The sequence below is a fragment of the Marmota monax genome, unplaced genomic scaffold (assembly GCF_021218885.2).
Source record: "Marmota monax isolate L192 unplaced genomic scaffold, Marmota_monax_Labrador192_F-V1.1 WCK01_AAM20220418_F8-fsc00087, whole genome shotgun sequence".
NCBI lineage: Eukaryota > Metazoa > Chordata > Mammalia > Rodentia > Sciuridae > Marmota > Marmota monax.
In genome coordinates, this window is record NW_026693476.1 from 4,769,315 (window position 1) to 4,782,710 (window position 13,396).

At 36.2% G+C, this 13,396-nt stretch overlaps 1 protein-coding gene across 2 annotated transcripts; it reads left to right on the forward strand.

Annotated features, from left to right (window-relative positions):
- Window positions 1–42: 42 nt before the first annotated feature.
- On the forward strand, window positions 43–11,207 carry Nras (NRAS proto-oncogene, GTPase). 2 transcript variants are annotated; one of them, XM_046458293.2, is made up of 7 exons: window positions 43–191; window positions 682–809; window positions 2,893–3,071; window positions 5,970–6,129; window positions 6,807–6,930; window positions 7,517–7,559; window positions 7,661–11,207. In XM_046458293.2, the coding sequence occupies exons 2-5, from the start codon at window positions 699–701 to the stop codon at window positions 6,924–6,926; spliced, it is 570 nt and encodes a 189-aa protein (XP_046314249.1). In that variant the 5' UTR covers window positions 43–191; window positions 682–698; the 3' UTR covers window positions 6,927–6,930; window positions 7,517–7,559; window positions 7,661–11,207. The 2 variants fall into 2 exon arrangements, with proteins under 2 accessions (XP_046314249.1, XP_058439580.1); XM_058583597.1 differs by lacking the exon at window positions 7,517–7,559.
- The last annotated feature ends 2,189 nt before the right edge of the window (window positions 11,208–13,396 follow it).

Below are 13,396 nucleotides of genomic sequence, written 5' to 3' on the forward strand. Positions count from 1 at the left end.
GTGACTCCTGGGTCGCATGCCCACGTGGCTGGGGCGGGGCTTGGGCGCCCGAGGCGCAAACTGATTGCGTAGCGGGCGGGGCCGGAAGTGCCGCTCCCTGGTGGGGGCTGTTCATGGCGGTTCCGGGGTCTCTAGCATTTTTCCCGGTGGACGTCCTAAATCCGTCTGAAGCGGGGGCAGCGGAGCTTGAGGTAGGCCTCTGACGTTCAGGGCGTTGGGCTTTGGAGCATACAGGCTTCCCGTTCATGCCCGGTATGGAGCGGAATCAAGGAACCGGAGACAAAGGCCTTGGGCGGGGGTTCCTCCTTTGGGGCCTTACGTGGGGCGTTCTGTGGAAACGATGGGAAGGGGTCGCGGCCGGTGACCGCCCCAGGGCTGAGAAGAAGTACACAAGCAGTAGAAAGGGGGGGGGGGGTTTCCTTTACCTTAAGCTAAGGGCGGAACCCAAGCACAGTGGAAAACTAGACTCGGGTGGGAGTAGCAAGAAGCCAGAAATCCGAAGCCCGCACTAATCTGCCAGTATTTTTGTGTCCCTGAATCACTTTGTGAAGTTAAGTGGAAGGGAACATGTATGGAACTAATACACTTCAAACTCTTGTTTTAGTTACTGTTGATTTTGGAATCTTTGAAGTACTGTAGATTTGGCTTGCCACTTAATCTCAGTTGCCGGTTTTCCCACAGGTTCTTGCTGGTGTGAAATGACCGAGTACAAACTGGTGGTGGTTGGAGCAGGTGGTGTTGGGAAAAGCGCACTGACAATTCAGCTAATCCAGAACCATTTTGTGGATGAATATGATCCCACCATAGAGGTGAGGCCCAGTGGTAGTCTACCAAGTGACCCTAGCTCTCATAATCAGTTTTCCCCTTACCCATTTCCTTTATCCTTTGTAAGTAAATCAGAACAAAAAGTAATTTTAGATACTGCATTCAGTGATGCAATAAAGTAAAACTTTGTTGAGTTTATTAGCTGCTGAAGGTTTTCTTTAAAAATTTAGTTTACATCAGTTCTCAGTGTTGAATTTATTCAGTTTCTTTGTATATGGAAGCTCTGTTAAATAGAAACGCATGGAGCCAGGCATGATAGCCCGCCCCAGCCACTTGGGAGGCTGAGACAGGAGTATCACAGGCTCTCAGCCAGTGCGGGCTACATAGCAAGACCTTGTCTCACAGTGTGTGTGATAGGGGTGAGGGGTCCCGGGGATTAAATAGAAATGCTTACCACAGGTAAATAGATTGATTTAGTAGAAGAAAGAGGATGGAGATAAAGAATTCACAGATCTGGATATTTTTCAATTCTCATTTCTTTGCTAGGAGAGGCTCCTGAAAGTCAGATTTGAATTGGAGTAGAAACAACTTGAGATTTTGAGTCACTGTGCCTAGGATTGCAGTCCCCGTTTAAAGGTTATTTAGTTTTGTGATATTGAGGAAATCTCTTAACCTAATTTTCTGCATGTATTAAAGTGCCATGAACTTTGTCCTGCCTACCACACAGGAATATTGTGAAAAATCAAATAAATGTTTAAATTATTTGTGAATGGTAAAGCATCGCTTATTAGTATGTACTTCAGGATTCTTTTGTTATCTTGGGAGTTCATGTTACAGATTGGCTTCAATAAGTGACATTTAAGACTCTTTAAATGAAAGATTTTGTAGTTGTGCAACTTAGAAATGTCTAAATGATCCTGCCGTGGCCCCACCTGCCAGCTGGCTACTGAATGTTTAATGCAAACTAATTCTGATATATTCACTATTAAAAATTGGTTGAAATGTTTTCCAGAGTTTTATTTATTGAGGGGTAATTTACTTAAATAAAATACATAAATCTCATGTGTGTGCAGCTCAGGTTATATTTGTATACACCCATGTAACCTCCACTCAAATAACAATATAGAATGTTCCCAGTACCATAGAATAGTTCTTCCAAGTGTGACTATTGAAGCACAAAATATTGCCATAAAGCCAAATTGGAAGTTTTTCACATTTTGCTTTTTCAGTAATGGGGACTGAACCCAGAGCCTGGTGCATGCTAGGCAAGTGCTCTACCACGGAGCTATACTCCAGCCCTTCATTTTGAGACAGGCTCTCACTAAGTTGCTGAGGCTGACCTTAAATTTGCAGTCCTCCTGTCTCAACCTCCCTAGTAGCTGGGATCACAGGTGTGCACTACCACACCCCACTAGAAGTATTTTTTTATATATTTTTTTATCATTTGTTATGATGAGAAAAACATTTGTGGTATTGTAATCTCCCTGCAACAAAAGGTATTTGTATATTTAGTCATAACACAAATGATTCATTATCCAGGGCTAGGTTAGTTATGTTTAGAATCTTAAAAGCAAAATAAACAGCTCAAGTAAAACCATCTAGTTCATAGTTTAGTAAAATACAGTATGAATGAACTTAATCTCTGTAGTTTTCCTAATTGCAATAGAGCTGTCATTTGAACTTATTTATATATTGTATCTATGTACATATACTTATATATTACATCTGTGTACATATATAGATGTATTATATATTTCATCATATATATAGATGTAATATAAGTAAATATATGTAATAAATTATAAACTATATATGTACATATATACATACACACAGATTTTATATATATATACATATATATATATACACACACACACACACTTTCTTCTCTATCTTTTCTAGAAATAGACTGGCCTCGTTTTCTGTTTAAGATTTGGAGCTTTTTCCTAAGGTGACATTAATACATTTGTGATTATATATTAACAGTTTGAGGGACAATTCAGATAAACAGAAATGGTTTTGAATAGTTGGCTTATTTATCCTTGACAGTAACATTGCATGCCCTGTGGTTTTTAATAAAAATTGAATTTCCCTCTCTCCCTGCCCCCCAACCCTCCATACTCCCAGGATTCTTACCGAAAACAGGTGGTAATAGATGGTGAAACCTGTCTATTGGACATACTGGATACAGCTGGACAAGAGGAGTACAGTGCCATGAGAGACCAATACATGAGGACAGGCGAAGGCTTCCTCTGTGTATTTGCCATCAATAATAGCAAATCATTTGCAGATATTAACCTCTACAGGTACTAGGAACATTATTTTTTCTGAAAGGATGATCTTAAGTGTGTTCTTCTGAAGTTTTGTGGGAGAATGAGGATACCTTACTTAGGGAAGATACAGCTTTTTAATTATGGGAAGAGTTGGTTTTAGGTCGTTTGACATTAAGATTCTGGGGTTTTTACTGAAATACTGGAATTCTGTATAGTATACTGTTACTGTAGTGTTTGGTAATACATAAATGAGACTTGCTACTGTTTGACAATACATAAATGAGACAGTTCAACCAGAGATCATAAAGGAATTTCAGAGAAGTGTCTTTTTGGAAGAAATAGACAAAATGATAGGAAGAAACAAATAGGGTATAGATCAAAAATGGAAGAAAGGCAAAGGAGCATAAAGATGGACTTTCTCCTAGAACCATAAAATTTCAAAGCTAAATTGGATTATAAAAATTTCTAGTGCAACATTCTTATTTTATAAAATTAAAGAATTCAGAAAGTGGTTTATTGGGTTTTTGGAGTTGCACTGTTAGTAGACCCAGGCCCAAAAATCCAGGGCTCCTTTTTGTTAGCTCAGTATTTAGGCAGAAAATATAGTGGTTAAGAATATGGACTCCGAATAGGTTGAAATCGAGCTTCATCATTTATTAAGTATGTGACTTTGGGGCATACTACTGAATCTGTGTGTCCTGTTTTCTTAACTATAATGAGATAATGGTATCTACCTGTTAAAGTTGTGAAGATTAAACAAATTAAAAAGTATGTAAATCACTGGGCACCGTGGTGTATGCCTGTAATCCAAGCGGCTTGGGAGGCTGAGGTAGGGGATTGCAAGTTCAAAGCCAGTCTCAGCAAAAGCAAGGTGCTAAGTGACTCAGTGAGACCCTGTCTCTAAATAAAATACAAAATAGGGCTGGGGATGTGGCTCAGTGGTAAAGTGCCCCTGAGTTCAATCCCCAGTACCCACCACCCCCCACAAAAAAAGTATGTAAATCACTCAGAAGAGTACTTGGCCCATAGTAAATACTTTGTAAGTGGTCTGCCTTGAGTCCTGGCTTTTTTCCCCCAATTTGTGAAGATATTTGCTCTCAGAAGGAAACTGATCCACAACTGAATTCAATGTTTTGTTTTGTTGTTTCCTAGACCTTCTTTACTTCCCGATTTCCTTTTCTCTGGAAGTACTCTTAGTATCCTCAGCTCTCTGTATCTGAATGTTCCACATCCTCAGATTCAACCAACCTTGAAAAAAATAGCTTCTGTACAGAACATCTATAGACTTGTTTTCATATTATCATTCCTAAACAATATAAACAAATATTTTAAATAGCATTTATATTGTATTTTTATCAGTAGTTTAGAGATGACTTAAGTATAGATGAAAGATGTACATAGATTGTATGCAAATACTATACCATTTTATATAAGAGATGAGCATCATGAGATTTTGGTATAAATTGTGGGTGTATCCTGGAACTAGTTTCCCATGAATATCAAGGGATGACTGCACTTAAAAAGTGCCCAACTTTTGGCAAGCATCTAATAAATATTCATTGAATTTCTAGAAGTCATTTTCTTTTTCCTTAGAATTTTCTTCTACCTTACATTTTTCTATCTGTGCCCTGCCCTAGACAAAAGAGTATTTAAAGCATCTTGTAAAAATGCCTGTATAGCAAGATAAACTAATGAAACGGGCTTAAGTGAGGCAAAGAGAAAATAAAGAGGAGTTAGGGATGAGCTTATTTTGGAACTGTATTTGAAGTGACCTTGAAGAGTTAGACTACAAATTTGACAGCTGTTGTGAAAAGAGAAGCTAAAAGATGCAGGATCTGCTGAAAACAAATCAGTTGCTCAGAAGAAGCAAAATTATACTGACACCAGAAAAAGAAATTGCTCTGATCTTCAAAGAGTGTGGTTTAATGTAAAGAAAGAGTAGTAACCTGACACAGTGACATGTTCCAGGTACTTTAGGTTGTCCTGTGATATCTCTTAACATAAGCTACTACCATCACACCTATAAATAGTTCTCCAGACAGCCAGGGGAATGCAGTTTAGGTACAAAATTTTGTAATCCAAGCTAGAGTTTAGAGCAGTGGTGCAGTATGGTAGCCACAGCAAAATGTGGCAGTTTATATTCAAATTAAAATGAAGTAAAATTTGAAAATTAGCTGCTTGGTTGCATTAGAAAATGAAATAAAGTGCTCAATAGCTACATATGACTGGTGACTACCATGTTTAACAGTATAAATAGACCATTTCCAACAGCGCAAAAAAGTTTTATTAGGCAGTGTTGGTGGAGAGAATCTGGAGCAACAACTTCCAAACTGCTGTGGTAGGTCTTAGCATTGTCATTGAAGAGAGTGCTTGCTATCTTTGGGAGTTCCAGATTTCTTCAGTCCCCCAATCCCTTTATTAGGATCAGTCTGGTGTTTTCTCTTTCATATCTTAGATTTGAAACTACAAATTTGTTTGAGAAAATGATTTGGTTGCCTCCTGTCTTGAAAGTGGATTATCTATTCGTTAAATCTTGTTATTCCCCAGGGAATGTCAAAAAATTTAGTGGCTTTATTTTTTTATACTTCAAACCTTAATCTAGAGTATGATTTCTAGTGACAATTAATCCAGTCAGTGTCTTTGGAGAATCCATGAGCCGAACTAGATGTACATCAGGATACACATAGAATAGCCATCCATTTCTATTAGAATATGAACTAGATTTACAACTTCCCTATGGCTACCGCACCAAGTCTAAACCAATCTCCTTGATATACAAGGTCTTGTATAAGTGGTCAAAAAAATGTGAAATTCAATACTAGAAGCTAATAGGGCCATATAGAACTTGCCAATTTCTCTTTTGCCTTACCATTCTATTCCTTCTTGAAAGTTTGTTTTTCTTACGTTGTTATGACATATTCCCTGTTTTAGGGAGCAGATTAAGCGCGTAAAAGACTCAGACGATGTACCTATGGTGCTGGTAGGAAACAAGTGTGATTTGCCAACAAGAACAGTTGACACAAAACAAGCCCATGAATTGGCCAAGAGTTATGGAATTCCGTTCATTGAAACCTCAGCCAAGACCAGACAGGTATGGTAGGGCTTTGAACATCTTTGCAAGAATTTGTTAAGATGAGATTCACATTCCTTGTTTTAAGTTCTAATTATATCCTTTTGTTGTTGTTAATTTTCAGTTTAAACCCAAAATGAATTTACCTAATGTTCTAGTATGGCATTTTTATTCCTGCATTAACAAGCACACATATTTCTAGTGAAGACCCTTGATTTAAAATATTTATGAACATTAGCCCTTTTCCCATCAGCTCCAATCACTGTTAGGGCTTAAGCCCTCCTGAATGGAATCATTAGATCTGGTAGTTTTTTGTGTGTCTCAATGTTATCCTTTTTCCTTTGCTGGAATCTGTTTTTACAAAATATGCTATTTGTATATCAGCCTGTGAATGTACTAAACTTGGTGTCCTCTAAATCACCCTATTTTATCACCTGTGAATTGGTAATTGGAATTTGTTAAAATGTTTTTTAGTTGTAGTTGGACACAATATATTTTATTTATCTATTTTTATGTGGTGCTGAGGATCGAACCCAGCATCTCGCATGTGCTAGGCGAGTGCTATACTGCTGAGTCACAACCTCAGCCCAGTAATTGGAATTTACATCCCTCTTAAAGAAGTATAAATGAGAAAACTTATAACTTGCATTGTGTTAGTTGAGCTGTCCTTAGATTTTCTTTCTTCTTTCTTTCCATAGGGTGTTGAAGATGCTTTTTACACACTGGTAAGAGAAATACGCCAGTACCGAATGAAAAAACTCAACAGCAGTGATGATGGAACTCAAGGTTGTATGGGGTTGCCATGTGTGGTGATGTAACAAGGTGAGTGTGTGATCTGATTTGACATATAACTTTGACATAATTGTAAATGTTATTTTTTAGCATTAGGCAGTTTGGAGGAGTGTTAGTGTTACTGATTCTATTATTTGGTATTCTTTTGTTTTTGTTACTAAGAATTTAACCCAGTGGTGCTTTTACCATGAGCTACATCCCCAGCCCTTTATTTTATTTTATTTTTTTATCTTGTGACAGCATCTCGCTAAGTTGTTTAGGGCCTCACTCACTAAGTTGCTGAGGCTGGCTTTGAACTTACAGTCCTCCTGCCTCAGCGTCCCAAGTCACTGGATTTACAGGCATGCACCACAGTGCCTGGCTGACTCTGTTGTTATTTAACTGAGAATTTCTGTGTAATTATAACTATCAAATATTTTCCTGATGGTACCCCTTCTGAGAGGACTGAAGTTTAACCTGCTTTTAAAACATGTAATTATCATACAGATAGCTTTCTATTTTTGATAATATTAGAAATTAGAAGAAACATATACCATGTTCTTAAGCCAGGAGTTTGAAGAATCACTGTATAGAAACTCAGTGATAATGACATGGTGTGTGTTCTTTTTTTTAATAGTTATTTACAAAGTTCTGTCATCAAAAAAAGAGCCACTTTCAAGGTAGGACAAGTTTGGAAATGTATTTTCATTCATATTGAGTTCCTAAACTTGTTTTTCTCGTACTGTGTGTGCCACTTACCCCCATTCCATTTTTATTTCAGCTGCACTGATACCCTGGTCCTGACTTCCCTGGAGGAGAAGTATCCCTGTTGCTCTCTTCATCTCAGAGAAGCTCCTGCTACTTCCCCAACTCTCAGTAGATGAACACAACAGTCTCTGCTTGAGAATTTCTCAGAATAACTACCTCCTCACTTGGTTGTCTGACCAGAGAAATGCATCTCTCTTTATTCCCTAATAGTTTTCCACCCTGGGTTCTCCCCTATAGAAACAAACACACCTCCACCACCCATGTTTTTCATCGAAAGCCAATTCATGCTCTGAAACAGAGAACCAAACTAGACATGAAATTCTGTTGAAAACAGTTCCTTGAGCGCTAAAGTAGCAACTGCTGGTGATTTTTTTTTTTTTTTCTTATTTCTTTTTACTGTTGAACTTGGACGTATTTTAGCTTTTGGAGAAATGTCATGAATTAATGTTTTACCAAGAATATAATTAATGTTGCAGATTGGTTTATTTGTAACGTTATCAACTGTAGTCTATAAACTGGCATCTGCACTGTATTCATAAATACAAAAGTGAATGCTAACTTTTGAGTCGATCCTAGTCTTCTCAACTTTCATGAAATTAAATCCACTTTTCACAACAAAGTGCCTTTTTCCTAGAAGTGATTTGTAGACTTTCTTTATAATACTTCACTGGAATAGATGTGTCAAAAACCATTATACCTGAAAATGAATATCTATGACCCATCTACCTTTAAGGAAAAGATATACAATAGCAGATGCCATTGTTTATGTATGTGAAGATGGTTTTCCAGAAGCCTATTTTGGAGCTTTCCCTGGGGAAAAATGAAACTGGAAGCAATTATGGATAATTTCACTTAATTTTTATCTTGTCTCCACTTTTTTGGTAGGTTACTACCTATAAATGTATGTAATTTGTTTCTTTTAGCTTAGTGATAATATCATGTTCAATGAACTTCCATTTATATTCATATTTGGGTCATACCAGAAAGTTCTACATTTGCAGTTTTTCAAATATTATAACAATTTGGTGTGATGTTTTTTTATAGCTGTAATCAGTGATTTTCAAACCTCAAATATAGTATGTTAACAGATTACATTTTCACTGCATATCATAGTCTCTTAGTGATGTATGTAACTGCCCTCAATCCCCTTCTCACTCTACTCTCTGCCCCTCACCCCACAGCAATAGGGGCTTGATTAATTATTTCAGTTGAGTAAAGCATGGTGCTAATGGACCGGGGTCACAGTTTCAAAACTTGAACAAGCCAGGTAGCATCACGCAGAGAAAAATTCCACATTTGCTCCCTGCACCAGTAACTCCAGCCAGTAGTTCTGTTGGATGCCTGCTGTTAACCCTGTAAGGAAAGAAGAGGTTAATAAGCATGAATCCTCTACCATGACTAGAAAAGTTTGGTATTCTAAGGAGAATTCAGCTTAGAAGTTTTTATATTTCAACCTCCCCCTCTTTCTTTAACAACTTGGAAACTAAGCCAATATTTTTTTCTCATTTTTTGAAAATGAGGGTGCCTCAAAAAATTGTTTTTAATTTATAATATTCTCTGAGGGGTTTTAAATAGATGATGATATATTAGTCTGCATAGTAGACAAAAAAAAAAAAGCTGATGAATTTGTTCAAAACATAAAATAGCCTTTGGGTTGAGATTGCTGAGGAAAGAACAGAAATGTAATTAATTATTAGGAGTATGCAGAGGAATGATATTTCCATTTATAGGTAATGCCTTGGGTAATTTTCCTTTCTTTTTTGGTGACATGGGGATCAAACCCAGGGCCTTACATGTGCTAACCATGAGCTACATAGCCAGCCCCAGGAATTCTAATGAAAAGTAGATTTGGATAACTTTTGATAAAGGCCTAATTCCAGAATGAACACTTACTGTTCTAATGTCTGAACATTTACTGAGGTTTTTGTTTTCTAATATGAATTTTCATTTATTAAGCAAACTCCACATTATCCGGAAATGAGTTCAAGAACAGTAGAAGAAACATATACTATGCCCAGATTATAATAAATTCAAGAGTTGTGCTCCTTAGTGCTAATGCTGGGAGCATTCACAGCAGGGTTGTCACCTACAAATGAAACTGTGCTGCTTTGTGTCTGCCCCTTTTGCTCTGTCATTTTCCTGAGGCTAGATTGAGACTTACCACCTCACTTGAACTCTTATGTGTATGTGTATGTGATAGCAATGTGAATCTAAAGAGTTTTTTAAATTTAATGTCAAATTAGGGAGAAAAATAGTTACTCCTTTTGGGCTGTAGTGGCCTTAGCCCTTGTATGTATGTATCTATAGTTTTCTTAGATATGTTGTAAGCACAGAAGTACAGAAATGGGGCCAAAATTCAGACTTGAAAATGTTCTTTAATAGCTTCTTAAGAAGTTGCACTTCAGTGTGAATTTTGGCGCGACAGAATGACATGCTTAAGAGTTAAAAGCTGAAAAGTTCAGTTAGTGTAGTATAAAACAGTTTTTAGAATATGTAATTGTTGAAAATAATTGTTTTACCTCAAATTCTCAAGGTCACTTTCCCCAATTTAAGTGCCTGGCCAGCTGTCATAAATTACATATTCCATTATGGTTTTGTTTTGTTTTTAAAGATTGCACATTGGAGAGTGTGAAAATAAGATGTTCTGCCTAAAGCTACCATACCTAATCTGTAAATGAATCTGTTAAATGCTGTATCTGCTCCAGGAGCTTACTATAGAATGTTAACTTGGTAATACAGTACACTTAGTTATTCTTTAGGAATGTAATAGATAAAATTAATCTCTCTCTTTTTTTTTTTTTTTTTTTTTTTGGTGGGCCCCCTGTTTAGTCTTTCATCATCCTTTAAACTGCTGTGAATTTTTTCATGACTTGAAAGCAAGGATAAAGGAAAACTTTAAGAGATTTTGAGTTTTTCCCAATCTAGAATTCGTGATCATAATCATATTTTGCTTTATATTCACAGTCATGCACTCTTAAGCTGGCAGCTACAACCAAGAACCCCAAACTGGTGCATTCTACTTCTTATAATTCATCTCTGCTAGTAAATTATAAGAAGCAAGGATAACTAATTAGGGAAAATATTTTTATTTGGATAGTTTCTGTAAAAAAGGGACTAAAATTTCTTGTATTTTTTTTTTCATCTTTGCTGTTTCTTTAAGCAGTCTAATGTGCCATGAAATTATTTTAAGGTTCTTTTTTCTATAAGAATTATTTTTAAAGTGTTCTCATCAGATTAGTTGTAGATATATGTCAAAATATTACTGATTTTTAAGTCTGAGTATTGACCTGACAAGCAAGTATTTGAACTCCACTCTGGAGTGTAGGGTGGGTACCAATGAAATTTGTGTGACTTTTTATTTCTGTGCCATCAAATATAGGTAACAATATCAGTTGTGCAATTCTGCTGTTTAAATGGGAACTATTGGCCTCTTTGGCCCTAAATAAAAGGGCTACTTTAAGTTGATTATTTTATTGTAAATTAATCCATCCTAATTTTTTTAAATTTGGTTGAATATTTTTCTTGTTAAATAATGTTTAAAAAATAAAAACTGGAAGTTCTTTGCTTTGTCATTATTTCTTTTTTCCTACTGAAGTGTCTTTATAGAAAGCTAATATTAATTTTAGACTTTTGGATGTGACATTTGGACAGTATTAGAAGAGTTGAATTCCTCATTTTATTTCACTTTCTGTGGTTTTAGTTACTCCAGAGTCCTAAAATATCAAATGGAAAATTCCAGAAACAATTCCTAAGTTTTAAATGACACCCTCTTCTGAGTACACAGTGAAATATCACACTACCCAATCCATCCCAACCAGGATGTGAATCATTCCTTTGTCCAGTGTTTCCACACTCTATATACTACCTGCTCTATAGTCAATTATTATCTGTCTCTGTTATCAGATCATCTATAAAGATATCACAGTAGTTAATTCAAGTAACCCTTTATCTGCTATTGGTCCCAAAGTACAAGAGTAGTGATGCTTATGTATTGTTAGTGATTATTCATTTAAATCTCTTACTGTGCCTAATTAATAAATTACCACAGATGTGTATGTATAGGAAAATATACATAAGGTAGAAATATAGTGCTTGTATAGTACTATCTGCAGTTTTTAGGCATCCACTGGGGACCTGAGAATGTATCCCACAAGGGGACTATATAAAATATGTCAAGGCTTGTTTTAAACTATTACCTTGGGGATGATTCATAGCTGTTTGTCAGATTCTCAGAGAAACATAAAGCACTTTAAAACTATCATTGAAATATTTAATGTATCTTTGCATTACTGCTTCATCTAGCAGTCTTGGCATAGTTGGAAAAGCTTTGGTCTAGGAACTACAGAACCTGGGTTCCAACTATAATTTTACTACTACAACTCATACTTTCTTCATTTACAAAGTTGGGAGGGGTCAGTTAGGATATCTCAGATTTTCCAGTCCTAAGAAGATATAAAAGAATGATTTCAAACCTAACCTTCCATTAGCATAAATTCTGGAATGTGGTGATTATGGAAATTTGGTTTCTTCTACCAAGGACATAATTCTCTTTCCTTAAAGTAGATATGGAGAGGGGTTATTAAATATTTGAATTCAGCTTGAGAAAAGTAAATTTAAGTGGCAAAATATTGTTTTCTAGATAGTAGAAAACACTGAAAAATACCTGAAGAAGCTTATTTGGACCCTGAGGGGACCTCCTATGCATCATTGCTATTTAGCTTTCATTTCTCCTAACAAGCAATATTCAAGGTCATTAAAAGGCCAACATAGTTGCATAAGTTATTTGATATCCATAAATACATGAAAAGGGGGCCAAGAGGCTTTGCTAGTGATCATTTTGCAAACTGAGAATATTTTGCAATGCTTTAAAATAACTGGGCGATGAAATGTGGTAGTTTGTTTTTTTGTTATTGTTTTGTTTTGGTTTTGGTGGTGAGGTTTTGTTTGTTAGTTTGTTTGTAGTACTATTGAACTTGCTCATTGCTAGGCGGGTGCTCCACCACTGAGCTACATCTCCAGCACTTTTTGAATTTTTTGTTTTGAGATAGGGTCTAAGTTGTCCAGGCTGGCCTTTAACTTGTCATCTTCCTGCCTCCACTTCACAAGTCACAGATTATAGTTATGCCTTACCATATCCCCCTGAATGTGAGTTTTTTTCCTTAATAAAATAAAACTGGAATTATAGGGACACACAAAATAGAAATAACAAATGCTCTTTCTAGTGCTGATAGGAGCTTAAAATGGTTCAGATTCAGAAACTAGTGAATTGATCATTCTTCTTTGGAGACTATATCCTACACATGATTTACTTCACATTTGCACCAAAATCATTTATTAACTACTGGTGTGTGGTGAGGGAGAAGGGGTTATTTTCCAGCCTAAGAGAATAAACTCAGTCTCTTAATTAGCATGAATTCTGATTGTCATCAATTTATAGGAATCATATAAAGTAAAAATGGGTAGCACCTGCAATGTTGGAAGTTAAAGTGCTATTAAATGTTTCTAAAGATAGAAGCTGCCACATGTCTGATGAGGAAGGACAAGGTTGGAAACTTGCAGTTGCCTACCAGAGCTTTTAAATGCAGGAGCCTGAAATATTATCCAGGTTAGGAAAAGCAATCTTCTAGAATGGCTGCTGTGGAAGTGATAAAATTGGTTCTATTGATATTGTAGGAGCTTGAGATGCATGAATTATGTATACTATTTAAGTCTGAAAGAAACCTTACACATAATTTTAAATATCTTTGTA